The 15,251-nt window shown below is 32.9% G+C and overlaps 2 protein-coding genes and 1 long non-coding RNA gene across 4 annotated transcripts; all 3 read left to right on the top strand.

Moving 5' to 3' along the window:
* Positions 1-3,522: 3,522 nt before the first annotated feature.
* Positions 3,523-4,831, top strand: LOC111518599. Of its 2 annotated transcripts, none has more exons than XR_002724012.2 (3): positions 3,523-3,818; positions 3,874-4,129; positions 4,192-4,831. It is a non-coding gene; the product is annotated as an uncharacterized LOC111518599 (long non-coding RNA). The 2 variants fall into 2 exon arrangements; XR_002724011.2 differs by having other exon boundaries at positions 3,524-3,818; positions 3,878-4,129.
* Positions 4,832-8,076: 3,245 nt separating this feature from the next.
* Positions 8,077-11,009, top strand: LOC26529337. Its single transcript, XM_023175829.2, has 2 exons — positions 8,077-8,131; positions 8,208-11,009. The coding sequence occupies exons 1-2, from the start codon at positions 8,104-8,106 to the stop codon at positions 10,862-10,864; spliced, it is 2,685 nt and encodes an 894-aa protein (XP_023031597.1). The 5' UTR covers positions 8,077-8,103; the 3' UTR covers positions 10,865-11,009.
* A 2,041-nt stretch (positions 11,010-13,050) lies between these two features.
* Positions 13,051-13,606, top strand: LOC6642229 (nucleolar protein 3). Its single transcript, XM_002065335.4, has 2 exons — positions 13,051-13,128; positions 13,210-13,606. The coding sequence occupies exons 1-2, from the start codon at positions 13,095-13,097 to the stop codon at positions 13,443-13,445; spliced, it is 270 nt and encodes an 89-aa protein (XP_002065371.1). The 5' UTR covers positions 13,051-13,094; the 3' UTR covers positions 13,446-13,606.
* The last annotated feature ends 1,645 nt before the right edge of the window (positions 13,607-15,251 follow it).

The following is a 15,251-nucleotide window of genomic DNA, read 5'->3' as shown; positions in this document are numbered from 1 at the left end:
TGGACCTGCTGTTAAAATAATGATCATAAAGTATGAAACAAGCCCCAAAAGTAGTTAACCCCACAGTACCCCTCAAAAAAAACACAAAAAGAAAGTCAAATGTCAAATGTAATTTTCCAAGGCAAATGCTATGATTTATTTAACTAACCATCAAAAAAAAAAACAAAACAAGACGAATGAATAGAACAATATTAAACTGCAGAATACCCTGTAAGTAGATATTTATAAATAATTAATTTAGAAACATGACTAATCAGCATATTCATGGATCACTTTTGAGTATTCAGAGTGTAATTCTTTTCATTTGGACTTCAATCTCTTTCACTTTTGGTACCAAATAATTAAAATGAGATATATAAATACAAATTTCCTCTACACACATTACCACATTGTATTAAATTGTGAGTACTGGGTACAAAAAATAAAAACAGTGAGATGAAAAATTAATTATGCCAGAGTCCAAACAAAAAAAAAAACGAAATATTAATGAAAGTGAAATTATCATCAGCAAAGCAACAACGACCAAAAAAGAAAGAAAACAACCAAAAAAATAAACCTCATATATACATAACTGAAGTTTAATATTTTTTTTCCTTTTTTTTTTGGCAAATCGACTGATGAGCCAAGTCAAGCATCATTAGATCTGTGATAGATAGACAGACCCATAGATGGATGGATGTCGTTGATGATTTGTGAAGTTGTGAAAAATTTTGCGGAACCAATTTTTGGTTTGTTTTTGTTTCTTTTTGTTTGCTTTTATGAAATTAATTTAATTAGCATTAGCATAAAGCAAGGCAAACTTATGCAAGTATCTCATGGCATACCCAATTAAGAATCCATGAATCAGACTCTAATTAGTGACCATCAACAACAACAACACGATGAAGAATTATTAAGGGAAATCGTTGCAACTAACAAAGATAACAATGCTTAATATACACTAATTTTTTACTATCTTTAAACGGAGAAATGCTTTCTAATATTTAGTATAAAACTTTGTCTAATTTGTTAAGTGTTTTCTTTTACAATAATTTGAAGCAATTAACTTAAATTAAGTTCTTTCTTTTGAAAAGCTTCACATTGAAAATGGTTTTATGGTTTTGGGTTATATATATTTTGGAAATATAGTATTTTTGTAAGAAATTTTATGTTATGTATTTTATTTAGTATAGAAATATCCGATCTAAGATTACATTAAATATGCATCATTTGTTTTAATACTTTTCTGATTTTTTAAAGAGTATTCCATATTGAAATCGGATCATGGGTTTATATACTAAACATTATATATTTCAACACATTATTATAGCTCATGCTAAGCTGTAATGTTTAATGTATAAAGTCATATAGTTATTAACAAAATAAATCAGAGTTCTCTTTGTGAGGAACCCTTAATAATTTTCATTTCAACAAAAACATTCTTTACCTACTATTTGCCACTTAACAAATAACAAATAGTTTCTAACGTGGCATCGATTGAACCATATTAAATTTAAATACCAAAGTTCAATTTGTAGAGCAATTCTCATTTGGCTTTTTTTTCCGTACCAAAGCTATTTTCTAAGCCATTTCCATCGCCACCCTCGCACCCATTTCCCTTATCCCTGACATTTAATTGTAGCGTTAACAGAATTACAACTTGTAGTTGGTAGTTATTTGCATGACATTCCTCAAACAAACGGTTAAATATTTGTTAAGAATGAGAAATGGAAATGAAAATTGTATCATAGCACGCTTTTCACATGAGCGTGTGAAAGGCACACATAGACCCATCGAATGGAATAGTTCTGGGGTGAGGAAGGGGCAGAGGCCAAGAGCGTTCAATGCTCTTGCCAGGTAGGAGAAGAACAAAATAAAAAAGCGGGCGTAAAGCTATGCGAGGAATGAAGTGGTTCCCCACCCCCTCGAATTTTTGTTATTGTATTTTGGTTTTGTGGGAAGAGAGACGGAGAACTCGAAATCATGCTCCAGTTACCAGAACTTCATCTTCGTATATAAGAGGTGTAATTGCAGACGGCTGCAAAGTTAATGGCCAACGGTCAGCAGCTGAAGCTGAAGCTGAAGATGGAGCTGAAACTTGCAGCAGCCGAAACAGACGTGCTCCAATTGTAAACAAAATGTGGTTGCACTTGTTGCATCTGTTCGTCAAGCGGATGGCGTGCACAGAGGAGGGAAGTGAACTTCCCCTTTTGCGATATATTTTCATCTGTTTCTTTATTTTTCTCTTCTGTTGCTTTTTGTTTTTTCTTTTTGCAGTCTCTGTCTGTAGTACCTATAAATATAGTAGGTAGCTGTAAATCATTAAAAACTTGCAATATTATTGCCTAGCCATCAATCAAAGTTCTATAAGATACAATTGTATCTACATTAGAGCGGCTCTGTTTTGTTCTCTTGCAAACAAAAAAAGGTGGAGCCTAGCCATGTGTTCAAATAGACTTAAGTGGTAGCTTGTTAGAGGCACTTAAGATCTATCTACAAGAATGAATAGTCTTAAATAAATTGGGGAGTGATTTAGATTAAATTGATCATCCGAATTCTCTTTTGTAATGCGTAAAGCGATTGCATGGATGGAAATCCAAATGAAACTCATCCAAATAGAAGCAAGTTCTTAAGTGCCCAACGAAATGGGAAAAACTGAATGCTAAATATATGAATTTTTCTTCTTACCATAAGTATTCTTTAGTGTTAAATGGTTATCTGATTGTACTAAATGGTTTCAGGATATCTCTGGTGGAAAATCTTCAATGACTTATACACTAGTTAAACTCTTATCTTGGCCACAATAAATAACATCCCAAACACAAATGAACCAACTTGCAAGTGGCAGCTGATAACCATATTCTGCTTTTGGCCAAAAGTATCCCATATCATAAACATGAACTTCCGATTGCGGCACGAGCGGGTCCTCAAAAAAGTAAACACAAACCTTATTAAGCCAAAAAAAAAAAACAAAAAACAAGAAAAAAACTTGAAGCAGCTGAGCTGCAACAGCTTGAAGTCCCTTTAACAGGTGGCCTAAGTTTAGACCAGACCAGAACGCTTAGGGTAAGGGTAGGGATAGCGACAACTGGGACTGACGACGTCTTGGCCATATCCGCTGTCGTCAGGTGGAGCCCGTTAGGCTGGCCAAGCGGAAAGGCGTCAATGTGGCTTAAAGCACAACTGCATCATCATCTTCATCTTCATCATCATCATCGCTGATGGCCTTCAACATTTGTGTTCTTTCTTTGTTCCCTTTTGTAGCCGATTTGTCTGACTCTGAGCATGGCGAATTTCTTTATGTTCAGACACAATGCCTTTAAAGCGAATTTGCTTGAAATTTGCATTAGGAATTGGATACAATTTCGAAGAAAAAATTTTAATTTAATTTCTAATCGTTAAAAATGATGAAGGATTGCTTTTTAAGTCAATCGATTTTGTATTTGGATAAAAAAGATTCGAGTAGGCTCTGACAAATAGAAATTTTCAGTATTTAGAGCAATCCAAGTTGGCGGGTCTTGCCATAGTCAGGCGAATGCCTAGAAACGAAATCATAATATTCTGTATCTCAACTGAGAAACAACGTCTGTGTGAGAGCTAAAAAAAAAGAAAATAATTTAGTGAAAATAAAAAAAAAAACAAAAATGAATAATTTTTTATCAATTTTTTCGGACAAACCGGTAGCAGAACTCTCTGAGCCTCTTAAGGAGGATTCGGCCGTATGTTCGTTGCCACGTTGTGAACATGAGCTCAAGTTGCGAGTGATTAGTATTGCTGCAGTTGTATTACTTTTTCTATATGTGCTATATAAATTTTTGCGTTCTCCGATCCCGAATTGGGTAAGACAAAACTAATGAAATAAAGAAAATATACTGTATTGATCCTATTTGCCAGGAAGAAAGGATTGTAGACGATTTGCAAAATACTACAGATACAGGACACGCCAACTACAATAGAACAGGAAAAGTATCAGTTAAACACTTTAGCAAGTTCGAAGATATGATTTTAATGTGCAACAAGCGCACTATCTCAACACAAACCGTGTTATCCACAAATGGCCATGTTATGACTATGTGTGTTTATAACGAGGAGGACATAATAATAACAACTGAAAGGGCAATCATTTAGGAAACAGGATCACTCATTAAAGGTATAAACCTTAATCCAAATCCTCTGAGATCCCAACAATTGAACCCCCTTAAAAATTTCCAGGCAAATCTATGTAGGGTTCAAGAAGATAACACAATCCACCACAATGAAGAATTTCCAGGCAAATCTATGTAGGGTTCAAGAAGATAACACAATCCACCACAATGAAGAATTTCCAGGCAAATCTATGTAGGGTTCAAGAAGATTCCACAATCCATCACAATGAAGAATTTCCAGGCAAATCTATGTAGGGTTCAAGAAGATAACACAATCCACCACAATGAAGAATTTCCAGGCAAATCTATGTAGGGTTCAAGAAGATAACACAATCCACCACAATGAAGAATTTCCAGGCAAATCTATGTAGGGTTCAAGAAGATTCCACAATCCACCACAATGAAGAATTTCCAGGCAAATCTATGTAGGGTTCAAGAAGATAACACAATCCACCACAATGAAGAATTTCCAGGCAAATCTATGTAGGGTTCAAGAAGATTCCACAATCCACCACAATGAAGAATTTCCAGGCAAATCTATGTAGGGTTCAAGAAGATAACACAATCCACCACAATGAAGAATTTCCAGGCAAATCTATGTAGGGTTCAAGAAGATTCCACAATCCACCACAATGAAGAATTTCCAGGCCAATCTATGTAGGGTTCAAGAAGATAACACAATCCACCACAATGAAAAACTCCGAGGGCACATACAACATCCTGATGTACATCTACACCCAGATACATATGTTCCTGTTCATCGAACTTTCTGTTTTTTGTTACATATTTTTGAACAAATTGTTCAGTTTTATAGTTTTTTTTTGTTGATTTGTTCAAAATTTACTATGTAACATTAAAAAAAAACACCCACAACACACAAATTACTTTGTTTCAGCTTGATTTTTTCGTCTTATTGTCGACCAATACATTTTTGTATTCAGCATACATATAATCCTTTAAATCAAATACATTTTTTTATTTACAGAAAAAGAAAATATATTATGTTCAAATATATTTGCACAATGATTTTTATAAAAACAACTAGCGATATAAGAATATATATATAAACTTTTATATAAATAAAAGATTTTCTATTGTCATTTCTTAATCAATATCGTAGTTGTCCATATAAGGCAAAAAAGCGTTAATGCTTATAACATATTAGAGATTTGGAGCTTTATTTGATTTGTGAAGTTTGTATTTCCTTGGGAATTCATCGTAAAACTTCGAGAAAGTATCTGAAATTAGTTTCCCAACGACAGGAAACCCAAAGAAAACTGAGTCTTTTGCTTAAATAAACAATCTTTTAAATGTTTGTCGTAAATGTTGATTCTTAATAGAGTAATTAAGTAATTTTAAAGGATACTCAACTTGCATATAACGCGCAGCAGATTTAGTTCGAGAATAAGGAAACTGTCTTCCATATTGTTGGTTTCCCTTAGAGCTTAACAACAGGCAAAGAGCCTTAAAATATTCCCATGTTGTGCCCTCATAAAACAATTTTTCAAAGTTCAACCCTGACTGTGATCATCAAAATAGCTTTTAAGCCGTTTTAAAAAGATATAGACCCTAATTTGTTGCCATAGAAGTGATCTTTCAGTGTGCCAATTCGCAAGTGTATACAAAGTTCGGTAGAGTTCAAATTAATCCGCCTCCTTGACTTTAAATGCGTCTCTCTTTGTCTTGAATTTAAACCTTTTTCTATTCGTTTGTTTGCTGTGTCTGTGTCTGCGGTTCTTTTATTTGTGAACATATATATTTTTTTCTTTTTGTGATAATTAAAATGATATATGAAAACCCAATGATTTATTATGCAAAACGTTTTCGTTTTCGCCAGTTAATTATAATGTGTCTGCCTCGTTTTGGCGGCTTTCAGTGGGGACTTTGGGCCAAGAACGTATTTAATCAGCTCTTTAAAAGTTATGACCTCAAATCTGGCGAAAATATATTATATATATTTTCACTTTCAACAAATGTTGTTTACATTAACTTTATGTTTTCAATTATGTTTAGAAGACATGCCACATATAAGTGTTTGCTTTGGAATGTCATGTAACAAACCTATTGGAAGGGAATTTTAAAAACCTTTAAAAGGCAAACCATAACAAATTAAAGAAAAATTAGAAATAGTATGAAATCCATTTATATAATTTGCATTTCTTTAGCTAGAATGTTCCGTTAAATGTTCTGTTAACATGTGGGCGACAAATATACATATGTATTAAACTTTAATAATCGGTGGATGACTAATAAGTTAGAGGCTACATATTCAATCGAGATGCACATCAGTTTATGGATTGGAATTGACTACTCTTGTATTAAGTAATCATGCATTCTGAAAGCATTACAAAAATAATTTCTTTGAAAAGTAGAAATTTGGTCATGTGTCTATGAAGTTGCTCATTTATTTGGTTTCAAACATCAAACAAAATTGAAAGACATATACTTGCTGATCATTTGGGGTTTTCTTTTCTTGCTCTCACAGTGATTAAACGAGATTGCAAAACACTAAACATTGTGCTCACTTTTCATTTGATTTCATTTTAAGTGGCAAATAAGATGAAATTAAAATGCAATTTATCTGCTTTGCCTTTAAATTGTGAAATTATACTTGTAATTTGATTACACCATAAATGAGAGAATCATTTACTTGATATAGATATGTATATGTAAATATATGTCACCCAAATAACTGTTAGCCACTAAAATCCACATGACTCCCGCTGTCTAGAATAAATATTACTCACATTCACTTTCACGTTAACTAGCCAACAACCAAATTCTTATTCCAAATGCATTCAAACGTACACAAATCAAATTCGGTTATTAATGTCATCGAAATGTCTAAATTACATTTCGAAAGATATAAAGAATGCTCAACCGATTAGAATTCAGGGGGAATAAATAACCCGCTGCGGAAGCATTATGACAAAGGAAACTTAATACCATTATATGAAGCTGTGTGGAAAGTTTTCATATATCTAAATAGTTATTCATTTTGATTATATGGGCGCCTCATAGAATTTTGTTGATCTAAAAATATATATTCTAACTGAAACCCAAGGGAAACCAAAATAATTGCAACTTTCTATAACAAAAATGAAGCCTTAAATTAATAAATGATGAAATCAAAAACATAATTATATGAAATTTCTAAATTAAAATCAAAAAGACTGTATTTAAATTTCTTCTTTGTTTCAAGAAACATTTTTAAAGACATTTGTCTTACTACTTTATATTAAACATTACTATATATGTGAATGAATATAGGCATATATAATTTGCATGACCAACTGACTTAAGGGAATATAGTTTAAGATAGGCATTAATAGATAATGAATACGTTTTTGTGTATACTTCTAAGGATGATTATTTAATTATGCACTAAAAAAATCAGTATTTTCATATGTGGCAAATTGTTTTTTAAATAATTTAAGCACCATCCCGTACTTGGTTATCTTTTTTATAATTTACAAAAACTTCTAAGATTTGGGTTTAAGATATGCAATTCCGTTCATTAAAACAAACAGGATTGTAGTAAGTATTATCATTCAAAACTCAAGAAACCCAAACTGAGGCGTTAAGTTTTGACACATTCCGAAGAAATTAAAACCGATTCGATAAACCTGAACTGTATTTTGAATCGGTTTCATATCTGGGATAAAAGGTGTGCCGATTTGTAATTCCTTATGATATCTGCAAATTGGCAATGGATAATGTTAATTTAAATACAGTATTATATAATTTCAGGGTATTATTTTCACAAGAGGGGAAAAGAAGGGCAGGAAGGAATAAGCAAGTATTGCAGGCTATCAGTAAATTTGATACACTTAATGTAAATTTTTCTAGATAATTTTCACAGGTATAACATGCGGATAAGAAGCATTTGTTTCAACTAATAAATTATTCATGGCTCTTTGCAATATAAATCGAATCATATATTCACAACAAGCTGACTCTGATTTCAAAAATCACAGAGATGAGACATCATTTACTCCTGGGCCTCTGTAAGTACAAAAAAAAAAACCACAAAATTATCAAATTTATACTATATCCTTACATTAAAAATGAATTTTCAAACAGGCTTGGGCATTTTTATGCACGCCAATCTGGCCAACGGATCAATTTTTGGTTTATTTGGCAAAAACGATGTTATAGATCCTTCATGCAATTGCTCTCGTATTAAAATTGATGGAAGCCTTCAGTTGAACCAATTTCTACAAGGATTCCTTGTCAAGCTTGCGCAAACGTATAATCAATTAGTTCATGGTATTCGGCCACAAATAGGATCCGAGCAGATTGAAGGAAACGCCCCTAGGTATGGCTACGAATTAATTTTTAGAATTCTTAATCCGAAAAACAAAGAAGAGCAACATTTGCCTTCATATGAGATACCCCCACAAACGGTAACCTTTGAAACAATACCAACCATAGAAACAACGACCGAAACGGTAGCACCCATACCATTACCAGAAAACAAACCCTATGACATTTTTATTATTATAATGGACAAATATTTTTCGGAACAGCCTGGAAATATTACAAGCGATATCGTAAAATATCTGATTGCAAAAATTGTCGAGCTAAATAACTTCCTTAATGGTTTATTCAAAATTGAAATGCGGGTTATACTTAACAAAAATCTTACTTTGAATTACGATCATGTTAAGTCAAACATAACAATCAGTATTGAAGACATTCAAAAATATCCAAACAATGGAGTAATCGATCTGCCTGATTTAAGTCCAATACCTCGACCGCCGGAATCTTATGTCATTATTACTACTTTGATCCAAAACTATTTAAGTACCCAGGCGGCGGGTAATGCTTCAATTGAGCGAATAATTCTGGCATTAAAACAAGTAGTTTCGATTTTGGAGCGATTCAATCGCAGTTTAAGGCATCTACTTAAATTGGAAATCAATTTTGTATTTGGAGATAATGCCAAAAAGACACCACCCAGTGAATCGACAGTAGTTCTCGTTATAAATCAGCCAGATCTTCCAAAATTTAATAATTTGGAGGTCATAGGATTGCCATCGAAACCTGAAGACTATGATCCTTTGGTACAAATTTCGCCATTGCTTATAGTTTCCATTCAAGAGTTTATTTTATCTCAGATTGGAAATGTTGATATAACAAACAAATTTATTGCAGGAGTTCAAAGTATCATATCAAAGGTCACATATTTGAACCTACTCATTGAGGATTGGATAAAAATTAATATAAGCATCAAAATGAATAGAATTGGTGAACGGAATTACAATACCACAACAGAGTACGTTGTTATCCCCATTGGCGCCAAACCTAACATTGCAGGCAAAGATAAATTTCCATTACTCTTTGCAAATATTCAAGATATAATTACCAAAGTGACAAAGTTAAACGAAATCCTCAAAGGTGTCTTCACAATTAATGTCAATTTTAAATCTATTGAATTCAAACAGCCCAAGGTGACACAAATTATTATTTTTGAATCTGAAAAATCACCAAATGGAGGTACTCAAATCCAGGTTCCTCCAAGACCACCACAACATTTGTCTATAATAATTTTTAGAGTTATAAGACATTATTTACAAATTTCTGGAAGCTTAAAACAAAGACAAGATCCAGTTTTAATCATAAAATATGTAATTTCAATTATTTCACGATTGAATCAATTACTTAAGAGTTGGTTGAAAATTGATTTACAAATTATCTTCCCTGGACACGGTGGGTCATCATATATATACAAAAACTTTATAGTGTTGCCTAACGAGATCGTATCCTCTGAACCACCCCCTATAAGTGGTGATTTGCCACAAATACATCCCATTATCAGTTCATTGCTGCTCAAATATCTAATTACACAGAGTCCAAACATTAATTCAATTGAAGTAATTATTAAGCTTATTCAAAATGTTTTATTGAGAGTGGTAGAAATCAACAAATCAGTCGACAATCTATTGAAACTTGATTTAAAATTCCAATTTCCTCAAAAATCTAATCAAAATGACTACACAAAAATAATTATTATTAATCGAGAGCCCGAAACATCACAACAAACCTCTCTTAACCAATTCAATATTCTTCTTTGGATCAATAATTATTTGACATCAATTAATAGGGCTCAGTCGCAGACTTATGTCCAGAATGGAAAAAAGATAGTATTTTTGCCCAAAGGCACATCGCTGGTACTACCATATCTCTATGTAATGTCTGGTTCAAAACAAGTTTATACCCATCTTCCAGCCGAAATTAAAAACTTATATGGCGGTGGTTTCGATTTGTCCAATAAGTTATTCCGAGAACTAACTTCAAAATTGAAAATGGACATAACAGGAAGAATAAAGGTGAATGTAAACGTGGATGTTCAAAAACTATTCACACCTGGAGACCTAGTTTCCGCTCTATTACGTCAAGGAATAAGTATAACGAACGTTGCTAGCAAACCTGGATCAAATTTATTCGGTGTGATAGTATCAAGTCGACCCACACGAGGCGTTAGATTGCATGTTCAGGTTAACCATACGGGTATATCTAATCCCAACGATCTATTGAGTCTTTTACCAGCGGGACTTAACCAGAGAAGCATTGAAGATAAGCCAATAAAACTATCGGCACATGATGGTCAACACTTATTAGATAAAATCACCCAGCTAGGTCATCATGTGTTCAAGACATTGGAAAAGGACTCAAATAGAGAGTCTCAACAATTAGCAAAGTCAATTCATGGAGCAATACATTCGAGTCCCCATTGAGTCATCAGCCAAAGTTAATCATCTAACAAAGTGCAATTAAAATATATCCCATCTAAAATTAAATTTATCTAAATGTGCCTTTGGATTGGTTATGTTCCAAAACTTTGTAAAAATAAACAATTGTAATTGGATTTCTTCATATTAACTTTTTTGTGTCTGAACTTTACTTAAGTTAGTTAGTTCTCTTCACTTGTCAAAGGATTATTAGTATCTAATCAGATATCAATGTGAGATCTTTTTTTAATAACTTAGTAAGTATTGGAAACATTGAACTAAATTTTTGTTCTACAGATCTCTCAGTTATATGCCTATACAATTTTTTGGCGGCAAAAGTAATTTCAGCCCTTACCCTCTGTAAAGTAGTTAAACAATTGTATCTTTCAACCTCTCGTAACTAATTTTCAATCAATGAAGTTTTATGACTTTCAAAGTGTTGACTGTGTTGTAAATTGATTTCAAAGCATCTATCAACAAAATGGAGCACTCAAACACCTTTAATAGAACAATTGGCAAGCTCTCTTTCTTCACAGCGGTCATCATGTTCTGGTTGCAGTACTTAATTACTTTATGTAAGTCCAATTATTTGATATATTTAATTATGACATTGAAGGAATTATTTTTGTTTTTCAGTTGTTTTCTTAAGTATATTTTTCTCGTCTCTCGCCATGGTCTTGCCAACAAAGCAAGCCAAGCTTAAGAATTGGTTGTCAGAATCTGAAACTCATCAAAAACCATATAAAATATCTGGAGATATTTAAAATTATTGCATTAAAAATATATTACTAAATTAAAAAGAAATATTATTACTGACATGAGACAAATTCGTTCATGTTGTTGCAAATTTTTCATTAACTCAATATGCTTTAGGTCAAAAATTTAAACAAGTTAATACACTTCTACTCAAAACCGTTGCACAAACTTTTCATAGTTTTAAAAAGTTTCTAATGCCATCAAGTAATTGAAAATTGCAATAATCTTTTTATGCAATTAATTTTAAGGTTAATTTTGTCTCTATTTATTTTAATTTTCATAGAGGATATTATAGATTATCAACAGACTATAAAGCAAAGTCGATATGGCTATGTCCGCCTGTCCTTCTGTGTTTATTAACTTCCTTTTGTTGACCGACAAGAATGAGAGTTGGTATCTAAAAAAAAATTGCCTAATTGAAATGAAGTTTATAATATACATACATCCACCATATGATTCACCGTTCAAAAAGTGTACTTTATTGAGAAATAACTCAGTAAAAATAAAGAACAATCTTTGGGAAGTACGTTTAGCTAGAAATTTCTCAAAATGCATATAAAAATTAACGATTTTCAAGGAGACCAATACTAGAAGGGTATATGAACTGCGGTGCACCTTTCTCTTTGTTTTTGGTGTCCATTAGGGATTTCCTAGATGTAAGTAAATATTTATTGGATATGGATCAAATCATGTCAAGTATTTTGAATATATACAAAATGCTAATCGTTTACGGAACAACCAAGTAATTTAAAGCTCTTTTTTTTGTTAATATAATATATTGAACACTCAATCCGAGTAGTTTGAACTATAACGATTTTTAGCAAACCTCTGATTAAAATTTCAAACTTCTTTGGAACGGTTTAATTAAGAAAGAAGCTTTGTTTAAGGATTTATGATGATTGAAATAAGTAACAAGTTTTATTAACGTAATGATTCTGTCTAAATATAAAACAGAGTTTTAACAAAAACAAAAAACCATTTTGTTGAATTTTAATAAAGATTACCTATTAATGAAACTAGACACAACTGAATATAGAAAATCCTTACAAACAAGCATAGATTTAGCTAATCTAAGCCAATAATTTTAGTAAAGGCCTACATATGTCGAAAGTGTATATACTCTATACACCATTACTCAATATGTTTAGTTGTATACTTTCACTTGAATTACTCTCAGTTATTGCTTAAGCTAGTGAAGAACATTGGTATCTATTAAATTTTAGGCAGAAGTTATATTTTATGTATACATAGTATACCAATTGTTGTTAGTCTTTGTAATTATTCATATTTTTCTACGCATCACTGCAATATAAAAATATTTTCTTGATAAAAACCACCGTAAAACATAAAACTTGCCTCTGGTCATAAAAACAAATTGATTTTTAACACACAATGTGAGGCGTCCTCGCTGTGTGGGGGCGCCCTATAAAAGTGGCCTCCCATTTCTAGGGCAGCATCAGAGTCTATTTTGTGAAAGAACATGAAATTTCTTACTGCATTCACTGTGGCATGTGGTAAAGTAGCAAATTGTTTTTAATTTAACATTCAAAATGGAACAAAACAAATACTAACTATAGCATTGGTGATCCTTTTAGTGGGCACATTTGCGTTGCTGCACAGCGTTGTCAATGGCAATCCAGTGCCAGCACCAGCACCAGCACCAGCAGCAGCGCCAGTTCCCGATCCGCTGGCTGAAGCTAATCCCAAGCCAGTAGCCGAACCCAAACCAGTCCCAGAGCCAGACTATGCTTCTTATGGACTCATGCAGGACAAGCAGAATGTAGCTCCAGGCATCGTGCCATTCGGGTCAGTTGACAATGTGCTGGTTTAAAAATGAACTAGTTCAAAGGATCGGTTACTTTTAAAGGAAGATCGCACACACCTACATACACGCACACGCACACACACGTGAATAGATACATCTATCCTTGATATATTTGTATATTGCAATTATAATTACAGCACAAGCAATTAAAAAGGTTGCCAGCATAAGCATTGTGTTGAATTTTTAAATTTTAGAACAAACTTTAAGGGTAAGAATTGAAATCCCTTCTTGGAATCAACATACTTAGCTGACATAGTGAGTAAATGAAACAATAACTTGGACTCAAACTCAAGTTTCCGTGTGAATTTGATCATCATTGGAACTACTTAAAAGCAATCAACACACACAATTGCCATAACAAAAGATGGTAAATCCAATACACGTATCTATTTAAAGCGAAATCCACCTTCTGGGGCATGCCAGTCTCATGATATTAATATGCCAAACAATCGATGTCCCAGTAGACCGGATTTTGTATAAAAAATCGCTTACAAAGAGGAAGCGACCGTCACCAACAACAAAACCAAACAACAAGTTTTATCAATGAAGTTAGTTTTGTAAGGTTGACGACAACCACCACAAAGACAATGCCCCCATCCTCAGCCCCTCAGCCCGGCTCCAGCCACCGAGCTACCGATGCCGACCTAACCAACCAACATAAAACCACACAAAAAAAATTTCATTGATCAATACTCTAGTCTGAGTTTTGAGCTCATCCGTTCGCCGGGCATCATTACAGACTTGATTTAACCACGTTCATTGTGAATCGGTTTATTTACATATACATATACACACACTTTTTTTTTTTGTCTTTCCGCTGGATGTCGGATCGTAAAACTTATCGTTTATTCTCAATGTTGAGATATCAATTTACATGTTAACACATCGTGAGTGTCTGAATGACTGACAAATTGGCAAAAGGCACAGCGATAATGATGGAATTTTAATATCAAAAGTCATTGATATAAAAAGAAGCCGGGTTAGATTTAAGCCGCCTGGGAAGGAGACAAGCAAAGAATTTCCAACGATTTGCAAAAAAAAAACTAAATAAACAAAGAAAACTTGATAATAAAATGGCAAAACGGTAGCAAGTCAATAGGTTTTTTTGCTCAAGCAAATCAAAAGATATTACTAAATTGGGTTGGGTTCTTGAGAAAGTATATTCTATTCTATTTCTATTCTTTAATGAATGTGAAACTTATATAAAAGCTGATATTAATAAGATTATTCTACCACTTATATAGAAATAATATCAGCTTTTATACAAAAGACTTTCTTTGTTAAAATATTTGCATTTAGATGGCAACTATTAGTATATAGAACTAAATGCTGAGTGTTAAATAAAAGTTACAGTTAGGTATGCTAGATAGTAAAAGTATTTCACAGAAGACGAAACGTTTTAAAATGTTTATAGTAAGAGGTTAATTACACAGGCCGACATGATTTTTGGTGACGTTAACTAGAGAGGTGTTCTTAACCCATTCGGGTACGCTGATTGTGACTGCATACTCTGTTTTTGTCCATCAAATAGGTTAAAATAAAACTGTTTTTAGCATAATATTATGTTTATACTATACAATAAAATACGGCAAATGCGGTCAATTTGAATAGTTTCAACACACCTGACGTGACGGACAAAAACTAAGTACAGGGCCGTGATCAGCACCCCTCAATTACTATAGGCCGCGTATAGAACTTAGAACACTTCTTCATGAACTCAAAAATGTCGGCATGTGTTACTTTTGCTTTTGATTTTCAAACTCAATTTTACCACCAAATTTAAAGGAAATAGATAATACCAAAACTTATCTA

The sequence above is a fragment of the Drosophila willistoni genome (assembly GCF_018902025.1).
Source record: "Drosophila willistoni isolate 14030-0811.24 chromosome 2R unlocalized genomic scaffold, UCI_dwil_1.1 Seg167, whole genome shotgun sequence".
NCBI lineage: Eukaryota > Metazoa > Arthropoda > Insecta > Diptera > Drosophilidae > Drosophila > Drosophila willistoni.
The sequence above is the reverse complement of the archived record's forward strand: the minus strand, read 5'-3'. Positions and strand labels throughout refer to the sequence as shown.